The sequence below is a fragment of the Branchiostoma belcheri genome, unplaced genomic scaffold (genome assembly GCF_001625305.1).
Source record: "Branchiostoma belcheri isolate BF01 breed outbred unplaced genomic scaffold, Haploidv18h27 scaffold1, whole genome shotgun sequence".
NCBI classification, from domain to species: Eukaryota; Metazoa; Chordata; class Leptocardii; order Amphioxiformes; family Branchiostomatidae; genus Branchiostoma; species Branchiostoma belcheri.
Window position 1 is genome coordinate 2238834 of NW_017802379.1, and position 12916 is coordinate 2251749.

A 12916-nucleotide genomic window follows, 5' to 3' on the forward strand; every position below is an offset into this window, starting at 1 on the left:
GTATTTTTTGTTGTTGTTGATGTATGATTGAAGCTTGTTTGGTGGTGTTCAAATACGTATACTATAGAATAAAAAATTGGATTTTACACATGTTAATGCTTTTGAAGTGAGGAATTACAAGTTAATTCAAGAATTGGTTTTCTCTAGAGATTAGTGCAGGATGGCTATGTTGTTCGTCCGTCGTAGTCGACGATGGCTATAAGTAACAGTTGGTACTATATGTAGCGTTACATGTGCTTATACCTTTTACTAGTAAAAGAAAACACAAAGTACATGCTGTAGTGAAGGGTACTAGTAATACATGTACACAATGTTGAATAATGTTAGACCAGATAGATGTAATATGTATTTCTTTTTTGTGTTCACTTCTATAGCAGTCTGAGGTCACTCATTGAGAAACCACCCATAGTTGGAAAGGAGCTGTATCAGTTGTCAGGACCACAACTTCAGGGCTTCAGGTTACATCCAGGGCCGGTGGGTATTCTTTTCCTTCTCTTGAAGATACACGGTGGTATGGTGGCTTTTTAGTTAGGGTGAACTCATAATTACAAGCATTTTACGTTCTAATCCCTGCCAGGCCTCAGTGTTGTGACCTTGAGAAAGGCACCAATGTCCTTCGTCACTTACTAGTAGGTGATAATGTCCTCTTATATGGGATGTAATGCCTGTTTTTAATGAGACAGACACTTTACAGACAAGACTTCATTTCTCAAATATATTATTGTGTATTTACTATTTGTTTGTTCACCGTTGAAAATGTCATTGTTTTGTGATCATCAGAAGAACTAGTATAGATAGTAGATTGTGCAATATACTTTAACCATAACTTCTTGCGTTATTTTCTTGCTGAACCCTAGATCCCAGAGCAGTACAGATTACTTCACCAGCAGCCTCCAGCCAAGAAGAAACATAAAAACAAGAAGCACAAGCGTGAGCACAGTAAGACCAGTGAGGGTATGTCAGTCCAGGATAGCTCTCAGAGCCACACAGGTAAAACTGGTGCTGGACCATTCCATTCTCCCAGCAGAACAGGGGAGGCAACCACAGGAGATGCCACTCCACAACACAAATCTTATACGTCTGTCTTCTACAATTCTCAGTGTCTCTGCCATCCTGTATATTCTACCCCTATTGTAGGATTTTGGAGCCAAAATTGGAAATGCTCCACAAATATGAGCAAAATAGTTCATTTGTGAAAACCTCAGAGAAATATATTTTTGTCATTCTACCACATTTCAAGTGTTTATCTATGGCAAAAAAACACATCTTGTGTTGAACAAATATGTAGCCAAATTGTAAATAAAAAAAATCCCAGGTTCATACTGTACAACATTGTAGAATTTCCACTTTACTGTATCGCTAGCAATGAATATAAGCTACATTTGAATTATCATCTGAACAAATGAATAAACAACATTGATTTTTGATTGTTCAGATCCTACAATAGGGTTCTTTACAGACCACAACATTCTAGTATCAGAGACCAGCCAAATTATGAATCACTTCCGTACATGTATACCTGCAAGCATTTTCTCTCCCTGAAATGCAGCTTTCCACTATTTTTGCAGACTTTCTGCCACTCTCCACATGTCTATCTTCCTATTTCTATTTGGTGAAGGCCTTCTGTACATACTCTCATGCATTGTCAATGAACAGATGTCCATGGACAGAGCTGGACTATGGACAACCTCCCTCCCCTGTATTGAGAATGGAATGGTCCGTTTGAGTGTTGTGTTTTTTGAAGGACTGGCTTTGAGCAGTGCCTGCATGATCGTACTCCTCATTTTACCTTGAGAAACTGGCAGTTAAGGTTACTTTATTTTTGTATACATTTTGTAATTCAGTGACAGGTGGAGTAGATTACATGTGTATTGCATGCTTTGGTGACACATTTGCATTTGATAAGTCAAATAATATGCTATCATTTCACTATTGTATATGGTGCACTTGTGCAGCAGAGTGTCACATTATCAATTTTTGATAGCTACAGATTACTTCACCAGCAGCCTCCAGCCAAGAAGAAACATCGAAGCACAAGCGTGAGCACAGTAAGACCAGTGAGGGTATGTCAGTCCAGGATAGCTCTCAGAGCCACACAGGTAAAACTGGTGCTGGACCATTCCATTCTCCCAGCAGAACAGGGGAGGCAACCGCAGGAGATGCCACTCAACAACACAAATCTTTTTCGTCTGTCTTCTACAATTCTCAGTGTCTCTGCCATCCTGTATATTCTACCCCTATTGTAGGATTTTGGAGCCAAAATTGTAATTGCTCAACAAATATTGGCAAAATAGTTCATTTGTGAAAACCTCAGAGAAATATATTTTTGTCACTCTACCACATTTCAAGTGTTTATCTATGGCGAAAAGATGACAAGCACATCTTGTGTTGAACAGATCTATATGATTATGAAGCCAAAAAAATCATAGGTTTTTAACATGTTCATACTGCACAATGATATAGCATTTGTACTTTGCTGCATTGCTAGCAATGAACATAGCAACAAACTACATTTGAATTGTCATCTGAAGAAATGACTAAACAACATTGACTTTTTGATTGTTCAGATCCTATAATAGGGTTCTTTACAGACCACAACATTCTAGTATCAGAGACCAGCCAAATTATGAATCACTTCCGTACATGTATACCTGCAAACATTTTCTTTCCCTGAAATGCAGCTTTCCACTGTTTTTGCAGACTTTCTGCCACTCTCCACATGTCTATCTTCCTATTTCTATTTGGTGAAGGCCTTCTGTACATACTCTCATGCATTGTCAATGAACAGATGTCCATGGACAGAGCTGGACTATGGACAACCTCCCTCCCCTGTATTGAGAATGGAATGGTCCGTTTGAGTGTTGTGTTTTTTTGAAGGACTGGCTTTGAGCAGTGCCTGCATGATCGTACTCCTCATTTTACCTTGGGAAACTGGCGGTTAAGGTTACATTATTTTTGTATACTAAGTACATTTTGTAATTCAGCGACATGTGGAGTAGATTACATGTGTATTGCATGTTTTGGTGACACATTTGCATTTGATAAGTCAAATAATATGCTATTATTTCACCACTGTATGTGGTGCACTTGTGCAGCAGAGTGTCACATTATCAATTTTTGATATCCAGAAGATGCTGATTTTGAAATCACTAGAAAATATGATTAAGCTTGAAAATCTACTGTCACATTGGATGGTGCTTGTTTATTGTTTATTGTTTATTTGAAGGATCTCCATTTGTGAGTATAAGCATACGCTTATACTCACTATTCTTCCTGGAGTCTTAAAAACAACATTACAAACTTATAACACAGACGTATATACAGTTGCTTATTGCCACACATAAAATACAACAACCTGTAGCAATTACTTAACCTATCCTATCCTATATACAACAAGTAATAAGGTGTACGTAAGAGATTGTTTGAGAGGTCAGAGGTCAGTGCAATAAATAATACATACAGGTGCTCAAAGACATATGAACATCAGCATATCTGTACAAATTGTGCAGTGATCAAGAGCACAACAACTGCTTGACAATAACAGGCATTTTTGAAGCAGAATTCTTTAGATTATTTTATTATGCTGGGGTTTACAAATAGCAGCAAAACAATGTGCACTGAGGTCTCCTCAGTTTCTAGTGGTACAGTATCAATACATGTACAATAGCTTGCTGGTTGGTTCATATCTGTGTTGTTTTGCTCTACAGATGGGGGAGCAAGCAGCACGGCAAGTGGGGAAAAAGAGAAGAAAACCAAGAAGCAGAAGAAGCACGAAGACAGCGAAAAGAAAGAGAAGAAGAAAAAGAAAGATAAAAAGAAGAAAAAGGTTGGCATGATTTTGATATATTTTATTTCTTTTTGAAATATGGGTGTGTTAGATTTGATAACCTTACCCTGAATGCTTATATTAAGAAAGCAACTGTGTTTTGTATGTTTCAGACTGGGAGCACCTGAGAAGCAGTCTTTCTACTGAAGGTGTCATTGTATAATATCTTTGCCAGTCAGAGGGCAGCTAGAGCACAGACCCAACCACCTGTCAATCATTCATGCAAATTACATGCAAATTATTTACTCATCATGCACTAGATAGAGTTTCTTTTGTTTGTGGAGTCATAGTAGGAGAGAAAATTTCAACGATGCACTTGAGGGACATTTTATAATATGGTGGGCATTCCAAAAGTTATGTTTTCATCCTAGTTTTGCTGACCTTATTTTGAAAGCTTGGTGCTCGTTTCATTTCCATGCTTCACTGTTATTTAGTACATGTACCTGTTTGTGCTACATACAATAAAGACTCTTTCCTTTGGTTTTCTGCATTCATCAGATGAAATCCTATGTAAAGGGTCGATGGGCGAAGCAAACTGCACTCTGAAGAATTTACAGCAAACTTTCTGTGACAGCCAGTTTGTAATGTTTTGTGATATTTGTATTATATTTATAACAATCATGATTATGATAGTGTCAGAAATTATTGTACAAATACATGATTGTTTTTCTCAAAGTATACCTGTGGCAAAATATTCCAGTATTCCTGTAATGCACTTGTCAATAGAAGTCTTGTCAGTACAAGGGGATACATGTGGCAAAGTTGTTATGGACTTGTCTCTACCAGTACAGGTATTAGTAATATAGATGTACTAATATTTCCTTTTCAAGGTGTTTGAATACTTGTCAACAACATCCATATGTTGAATATTTTGATATCTATTGCCTTCATGTATACCCACATTTATTTTTACAGAGCCAATTGTGCTGTGTCACAACCATGTCAGACTAAACATAGTGACTTACATGTGTACCAGTCCAGAGTTTTATACCCTGAGGAAAAAAAAAACATTTGATGGGAGCAACCTTCTTGTTGGAATGACATTTGAAATGTGTCAAGTATATGGAACCCATATATCATCTAACCACAATGTCTCACTAAAAATCAGGCCCTTCCCTAATGATCATTCCCCAATTGTACAGACATGTATTGTGTGATGCTTCCTAATAGGGGACTGTTAACTAGTACATGTAAGGGGATTGATGTGATCCAAACATTTCTCATGCAGAAGTGATAGCACAGTCATACATGTAGGTTACAAGAAAATGATCATTACTCCTTATCATTAATGATCACACTCATTCTTTCCTAGATCTATTGCAGTACAGTAGGGTACATCATCATTAGATAGCTTTAAACAATGTTTAGGTTAAGATGTTGAAAGGTTCGTTCAGTGTAATGTAGCCAGCTACAGCCGCGCCACGTGACTGCAAAGCTGGTGTGTTACGCCGGAGGGCGGCAATACCGGCTATACAGAATACACAGATACATTACTAGTGTGATGAAGTGTCTTTTGCCCCCCCCCTTACATGTATTATAGCACAGTCCCCTGAGAAGCTGTACAGTAATGGTATAGTGTGGTGTTGAACCAGGTTTAGCTCTTCAGATGCAGCTAATGAGACAAATCTAATTATTCCCTCACCCATTGGCCATCGTGGAAATTCAAGTATCTCTATCTCTGCATTGTGAAAAGGTTGAATTTTATTGTTTGTCACTAGTACTGTCTATACAGGATTATTGTGGGGAGAGGGACATTACTCATAGAAATATTAAAACCTGAATGTCTGCTTGACCATATCAGCAACAAATTTTGTGGTTTATTGATTGTTGTTTCCCACCATGAACATGTTAAGGCCATTAATATTTGATGCAGAAATTGGGAGTTGGTGGTTGCAATTTTGTACAGGATGACCAAGACAATTCTACCTGTAAATAAATAAGGTGCAGAACTGCTATCTGTGGATTTGTTTTGCTTTTGAGTCACATACACACACACAAAGCAATACTACAATATACAATGTCCATTTCCTTTTTGATACTTTTATTCCCCACCACAATACATTAAGACTGATAATATGTCCCATTTATATAGATGGCAACAAACAAAACAATGTTTTCTTACTTAAGTTAAGGTCTCCTTGCACATATGATAATGTGCACTACTGGTACCTCATAAAGAATATATAACAGTTATACATTATATATATTTAGACTGTTCCTCTGCATGTAGAAGCCTCACATGTATTCTGTAACAGTGGGATTCCCCATTAAACATCAAAAGCATTTCATGGAGCACACCTCCTTATCATTTTAAGTGGGGTGTTTTTAGCTTCGCTGTAACCTCTTGAGAATTCCTTATGCCAACAAACAGTTCTTCATTTCATTGTTTGTTTTATTGTTTCAACTGTCAACTTAAAAGATACCAACAACTTTTCATTATCACCATGCAGCAAACTTAAATCAATTTACATTAGGTAGTACATATACTCTAGATCAAGCAAAATTGAATGCAATCATGACATTGAAATGTATATCTTTACTATTGTAATCCTTCCAACTTTCGGCTCTTCAAGTTGAAAAGACTATTACATGATAGCAATCTCTATCTGACAGAGATCAGCGGAAGGCATACAACAGCAGCAGAATGACACAGACACCTATCACCGCGCCCAGGATTATAGAGTCCCGTCTCTTCCTCAGGTTTATCTTCTGGAACAGGTTATTTATCACCGGGAAACGTTTCGCTAGCGTGTTCATCTTCGTCGTGATTCCTCCCAGCATCCCCTTCTGCCCCATCAGGTTTTCCTTGGTTGCCATGGCAATGTTAATCGCCTCGTCGGCGACTCGGTCCGCGTTCCGCGTGTGTTCCTGCTCCTTCAGAAGCAAGTCCGTTCTCCGGTTCTGCACCGACGAACCTTTGTGGTAGTTGTCGATCTCGCGGCGTACGGATCCCAGCAGCTCCTCACGGTCACGGTAGGCAGAAATGTTCGTCTTGGTTTTGTTGAACTCGAGCGTGTAGTCCTGGAGGATGTCGCGGTGTCTCTGCAGGGTGTGCATGAGGGACGGGTTGTTGGTGTGGATCCCGCCGTTCTGCGAATACTCCGCCATCTTGTCGTTGACCTCATTCAGCTGGAAAACAACAACACCTGAGGTCATGAACATCTACGGGCACATACAACTACACATGTAATTTGTAAATGAAAATTCAATTTGAATACATCTTACATACTTCAACATACATGTACATCTTGAGCCATACTTGTGTTCTTTTCTATAGTATGTATTCTTAGACTACCAGTAGTAAACTGCAAAGAAGAATATAAATTCAGACATGATAAGGGGGGTGTCCTGTTACCTTCACCAGCAGCTGTTCTATCTCCAGGGCCATGGTCTCAAACATGTGCTCACTGTTGGTACTGCCTAGTAATGGGGACGTCTCTGCCCTTTTAAGTTATCAAATACAAAAAAAAAGTTACATTTCAGTCCTAATCAAAATCATCCATGATGAACAAAGAGTACATTTTGAATCTCTGACCTCACAAACTGACATAGACAAGTTAGTATTAGAAAGATTTAGACTTAAAGAAAATTTTTGACATCTTTATAGTTTCATCAGGTTGTTAAAGTTGCTAAATAAAGAGACTCTTTTTCTGTATGATATTTTAGTCTGTCTATGGTCCTTACCTCCTGGAGTCCTGTGCATGTCCCTGACTGGAGTAGCTGGTACCCAGCTTGCTGAAGGAGACCAGCTTCAGGTCAATCTCATTCTCCAACTGACGGGCCTGCTTCCGCAGGTCTACAAGGAGGGAAATACAAATATCAAATGCAGGCCTCAGACTCCTTTTGTCTACATGTACACTGGTGTATGTAGGTAATGCGAAAAAAATTTTACTACTAAAATAAAACCAGTCCATCAAAAACAATGGTCAGATAATGTTTCGTGTAACAAGCACCTTGGGCCTAAGTGTACATAATTTTTTCATGAGTAGGCATGTACACTGAGGCCCAAGATACATGTACACGGTGTGCATCGATACTGGAATCTACACTTCACACATAACGTTACTTTATCGGAGACTTTCTCCTTTACATGCAGCAAACTAGGAAAAGCAAGACATTAGATTGACACGGACCAATTTGAAAAAAAATGAGCCTAGGATGGCCTTCTATATGTCAGGAAAATATCGTTCCATACAGGAAGTGCAAAACCATATGCTCCTGTTCTTGACTACATCTACAAATGTACTAGTAATTAGATGTGCACGGAAAACAGGTTCGTCATCTGGCCACTCTGATCAGGCGATTTTTAAACGTGCTACAGCAGACGGGACAGTCCCATGCGGGGTTACGGTTAGAACTGATGCTAGGGGACACAACGGCGCGACTTACCCTCGAAACTCATGGTTAACCTGACGTGCTTACGTGGAACTTGGTTCAAATTGCGCACCCACCTTCCCAAACATTGCCAGGGCCCGCCATTTTGTTTCACTTGACGTCACTTTTTCCGGAATCGTCCATTGTACCCAAGGTAAGAATTCTCGAAATCTCTGTCATAAAGACCTGGAAAAAGTGACCTCAGCAAAAATCATATGTACAAATTGATACAAAATATATTCCATAAACGTTCTTAACATTCTCTGTGAAATCAACAATTTCAAACACCCCCTTTGTAGCAAGTAAAATGATCCACTTCCGGGTTGAAAGTCAAGCTCACGTGTTGAAGAGGAGCCTAGATCCGGGAAAGCACGGAAACATCATGGTTGTCTCTGTAAAAGTCGAGGGTTTGAGCGCCTTTCTAGAGGCTGTCGAGAATCACAAAGGGAAAGCAATCTTTGCGCTGTTTACTGGCTCCCACGACGCACAGGGGAAGAGCTGGTGTCCTGACTGCGTTGCAGGTAAAGACAAGATCTATATTGATTTTATGCAGAAATTATTTTCCACGTTCAAAGACTTCAAATCCATAAGAATCCATTGCATATCCATTGCAGCTTTAAAAAGAAATTAGGACAATAGCATCATACTGCTTGATATCCTGCGTACTGTCATTTTTACGTCTTTATAGATTTTCCTGTAAGATAAAATTGCAGCCTTTAATTATGCAAATGACATCCAAATTTACATAATGTTGTATGCATAGTCACATGATAGTGGTGCTCCCTTAAAATATCACTAATAATCCTGTGTCTTCCCAGCTGACCCAGTAGTAGAGCAGTGTGTGAAGGGTGCTCCTGAGGATGCTGTCTTCATCACATGCTCTGTAGGCGACAGGGCATTGTAAGTATTCCGATTGGCTTACTAACTATATATTTTTGGCTAGATACATGACGTACATATTATCTGCTTGCCGATTACTTCATAACTATTCAACAGCTAAGTGAGGCAAGTATGAGGTTATTTAGGTCCTTTTTTGATAGATGTTGCTTGATATGTTTTAAAAATAAAATACATTTAATATTCTTCCTGTTGCAGCTGGAAGGACCAGAACAATGAATTCCGCACTCACCCCAAGCTGAAGCTGACCAGTGTGCCCACCCTCATTAGATGGGAAACGGTTGGTCCCTGTTCTTGAACCATGAGGAGTTTTGAATAGAAATTTTTTATCTCCAGATGTTTGGAAGTTAAAGCAGAGGCAGCACTGCTACCATCTGACTAGATATAGCTCATCTCACATTTTAGTGTATCATCATCCCTGAAACAAATGAATGTGATTGTTCTTTTCAAGAAGTTTTTACCTCCTTTTTCTAACCCTTTGTAGCCCCAGAGACTGATGGAAGAAGACTGTGCCAAGAGTAACCTGGTCTCAATGCTCTTTGAAGAGGACTAGGATGGAGGAAACAACATATAGATGTCAGCTGTCCTGTCCAAAACCCTCCTTTAATTCAGGAGGGCCATTTACTTTAATGTAACACAAAATGCACTTGGCGGTTTATCCAAGTTTTAACCACCTCATTGTTAATCAAATTGTCTAAGGGAGGGAGTGACAATAGTTTGTCATTGCCTACAAGACAAAGGCATGCAGCCCCAACTCCCCTCCCACACCCAGGTACTACTGAATGTAACCAACGTAGAATGATGAAAAAGGAACTGTACTGTAGCTTGATAACTGCAGCCTGAAAAAAGTCATGGTTTGGATTAAAACAATTCTTACCCATATTTTCAGATTCTGTGCTCTTCTTTTTCAAATACATGCACATGTATTGTTATTTGTATTTAGTATCCAAGATCCACACATTTCAACAGATCACACATACACATTTATGATTAGGTTCAATGAAAAAGTATTGGTTGTATCCATTTTTATTTAGCTCTTTTTGCAAACTGTACAAAATTACTGTCACAGGTACATGGGCTGGAGCCACATCACAAAATTATGTAACAGTTGTCTAGCAGAAAATAGTTCTTACCATTTTTGGTATCATTATAATTTTTCCCAAATGTAATGTTTCTAAAACAGACACATTTCACAGAACAATTTAGTCATGATTAAAAAATAGACAAATTTTGTTTGAAATATGATGGTCTTTATCAAAACAGCATTTTTTCAAACATCACAAAAGCACTGATTCTTTTAAAACAAGCAACGTTTTTGTCAAATCACAATTTACAAATTAGGCCACTAAGGTGACCAGGTTAGAGAAAACTTATGCTGGTTTATAAGTGCAGAACAACATGAACCAACTGCCAGTACAACTACCAGTACACAGACAGTAGCACAATAAAACTACTACTAACTAGTAGGGTCTAATGTATATACATGTATTATAGTTAGTCTCTAGGATAAACACATTCACTATTTCATGTAGGCTGTGAAATTAGGACCACACAGTGTTAATTAACTGGTCCCATTTCCTTCCCACTCAGTGTGTTGTCAACACATACACATACCTTAGAGGCAGTGATATACGTACATGCATGAATCTGAGAACTTAGTAAACACCCGTTTTATCTTCTAGGTTAGTAGCATAACACAGATATATCTTAGCATGTAAGCTACACTGAGCCCAGGCTACCCATGTGCCCTATGTATATAAACCCCCAACATACATACACCTTAATCTAATTTTATTCTAAGTGGCTGCAAAACCCTTTTCCGGTCCCCGAATCCTCCTGGCCAGCTGGATGTCCCTGGGCATGAGGGTGACTCTCTTGGCATGGAGAGCACAGAGGTTAGCATCCTCCAACAGACCGACCAGGAATGCTTCTGCTGCCTGCAGTGTACGAAAAAGTCACAAGGTAATTCAGTTTCTTTTGGCCATTGTTCAGGCCACTGCTAGGTTGAAAGTTGAAACATCTAGGAACAAATTAGCCTGGTTGCCATCCGTTTTGTAAAGTGGTTTCTTGCACTCACTAAAAAAAACAGCGGGTACAAAAATGGATGGTTCCCAGGCTATGAGTATGAATGAAGCCTGGAATCCATCCTTTTTTGGCTCTGGCCCATGATGTTGGAGCAAGAAGATGTTGCCAACAAAACACAGCCATTTAACGTTATCGCAAAGCTAGTTAAAGAAGGCCGTGATGCCTGGCTAAATGTCAAGATGACCTAACATTACCTCCTGTAGAGCCATGATGGCATAGGCCTGCCACCTGAGGTCAGTTCCTCCAACTTCCTGACAGATTTCTCGCACCTGGAGTGGATAAGAAGAGAGATAAATTACTGGAAATCACGTTCACGATTTCACATTATTAAACCAAGTTACTGTCTACACCACACCAGGAACATGTACCATCTTGTATTACTAGACATACTAGTACTGTCTCTGGGCTGAAGATAATTTTAGTTTCAGTTATCTCGGTTGAGGATACAAATGAAAAATCATAACTTATTACTATCAGGATAACAGTAACCCAACGAATATTATCTAATGAATGTATATTCATTAACTGTCATTTTCTTACCACTCTTGAAAAAGGCAGCTTCCTCAGGAGCAGTTTTGTAGATTTCTGATATTTCCTGATCTCCATCAGTGCTCTTGTGCCTGGGCGAAATCTTCTCTTCTCTGCAAATCCAAATATTTAAGGGTTAAATTACCCAAGGACGTTTTATCAGATATCATAGAACGTCCTTATTTACCAATGGTACTAGTCCTCACTTTGGCTCTTGTCCTCATTTTTTGGGGGGGATGATACGATCATAGGACTTTCTGTAATTCTGTATGACCTTTATTACTCACCTGTGGGCTGTACCTACAAAATTATGTAACATAAATTTTCTTTATGCCCTTGCTTGAATCAAGATAGGATCATCTAAACTTCTGACGAAAAGGGACCCACGAAAAGACATTACATTTACAATGTATGTTGTTGTACATTAACCTGACATCTACATCTACATCTACATCTGACGGACGAACGACATGTTGTTGTACGCAGACGACGCGTAGACATGTTTGCACATCTGTGTAGCAAAATATCAGAAATCTGTATTATGAAAAAGAAGGGACAACTATCCATCACTCATCAATGAAATATCCATCGTTTCAGGACCATAACATGGCATTTTTTACTCACTCGGAGTCCTCGCCTGCCCGGCTCGGGACGGTCCCGCTGCGGGGGCGCCCCGTCCTCTGCCCGGCGTACCGGCCGGTCCAGCTGCCCTTGCCGGGCTTCCTGACTGCGTGTTCCGTACCCTTGGCATCCTGGTGTTGTCTCTTCGCAAGATCAACGTCCACAAGACACGTTTTTGGGCAGATTTAGGGTAAAAATGTGGTCAAAGGTATTTAAAAATGTCCGCTGTTTACGGTGGTGACCTGACCCGGCTGTTGTCTCGGAGACCTAACGGTTAAAATTTGAAAATGGCGCGGCAAGACCCCGTACCCGCACCAAACGACAGATAATTTATGGTGATAATTATAAATATGAGCCTCAATGAGTGTGTTATGGCTTTCAAATACTTCTTCTACGATGCGTATTGACGACTAGAAATGCTTGCATACACGCATCCAAGCTTTACTTTACCGCTTGTATGTAAAAGAAAGGTGGTTATGGGGTCTTGGGACGTTACCGAAACCGGTGTAGGCGCGCCACTGGCGGTTATGGGAGGTACTGCAGGTACGAAACCCTGCTCTGCTCTGGCATTATATTGAACCTTGA

General features: G+C 39.5%; 4 protein-coding genes across 10 annotated transcripts in view; 2 read left to right on the top strand and 2 right to left on the bottom strand.

The window, feature by feature from the left end:
- The window catches only part of LOC109467449 (mediator of RNA polymerase II transcription subunit 19-like), a 6144-nt gene extending 1892 nt beyond the window's left edge, over positions 1-4252 (top strand). The window contains exons 5-8 of one of the 6 annotated variants that reach the window (XM_019765449.1): positions 375-474; positions 858-990; positions 3708-3826; positions 3940-4252. In XM_019765449.1, the coding sequence (XP_019621008.1) occupies positions 375-474; positions 858-990; positions 3708-3826; positions 3940-3954 (367 nt within the window). In that variant the 3' untranslated portion in view covers positions 3955-4252. The remainder of the gene's footprint in view (positions 1-374; positions 475-857; positions 991-3707; positions 3827-3939) is intronic. The other 5 variants (XM_019765466.1, XM_019765440.1, XM_019765484.1 and 2 more) reach the window with 5 other exon arrangements.
- Positions 4253-5953: 1701 nt separating this feature from the next.
- LOC109467829 (Golgi SNAP receptor complex member 1-like) lies at positions 5954-8377 on the bottom strand. Of its 2 annotated transcripts, none has more exons than XM_019765912.1 (4): positions 8278-8377; positions 7511-7622; positions 7182-7269; positions 5954-6955 (listed from the first exon to the last, which is right to left on the bottom strand). In XM_019765912.1, the coding sequence occupies exons 1-4, from the start codon at positions 8303-8305 to the stop codon at positions 6443-6445; spliced, it is 741 nt and encodes a 246-aa protein (XP_019621471.1). In that variant the 5' UTR covers positions 8306-8377; the 3' UTR covers positions 5954-6442. The 2 variants fall into 2 exon arrangements, with proteins under 2 accessions (XP_019621471.1, XP_019621480.1); XM_019765921.1 differs by having other exon boundaries at positions 6443-6955; positions 8216-8333.
- Positions 8378-8499: 122 nt separating this feature from the next.
- On the top strand, positions 8500-9979 carry LOC109467841 (thioredoxin domain-containing protein 17-like). Its single transcript, XM_019765932.1, has 4 exons — positions 8500-8721; positions 9019-9100; positions 9296-9377; positions 9582-9979. The coding sequence occupies exons 1-4, from the start codon at positions 8508-8510 to the stop codon at positions 9648-9650; spliced, it is 447 nt and encodes a 148-aa protein (XP_019621491.1). The 5' UTR covers positions 8500-8507; the 3' UTR covers positions 9651-9979.
- A 215-nt stretch (positions 9980-10194) lies between these two features.
- LOC109468157 (histone H3.3-like) lies at positions 10195-12613 on the bottom strand. Its single transcript, XM_019766410.1, has 4 exons — positions 12335-12613; positions 11723-11823; positions 11377-11451; positions 10195-11034 (listed from the first exon to the last, which is right to left on the bottom strand). Exons 1-4 carry the CDS (start codon positions 12459-12461, stop codon positions 10894-10896), a joined length of 444 nt encoding a protein of 147 aa, XP_019621969.1. The 5' UTR covers positions 12462-12613; the 3' UTR covers positions 10195-10893.
- Between the last annotated feature and the right edge of the window lie 303 nt (positions 12614-12916).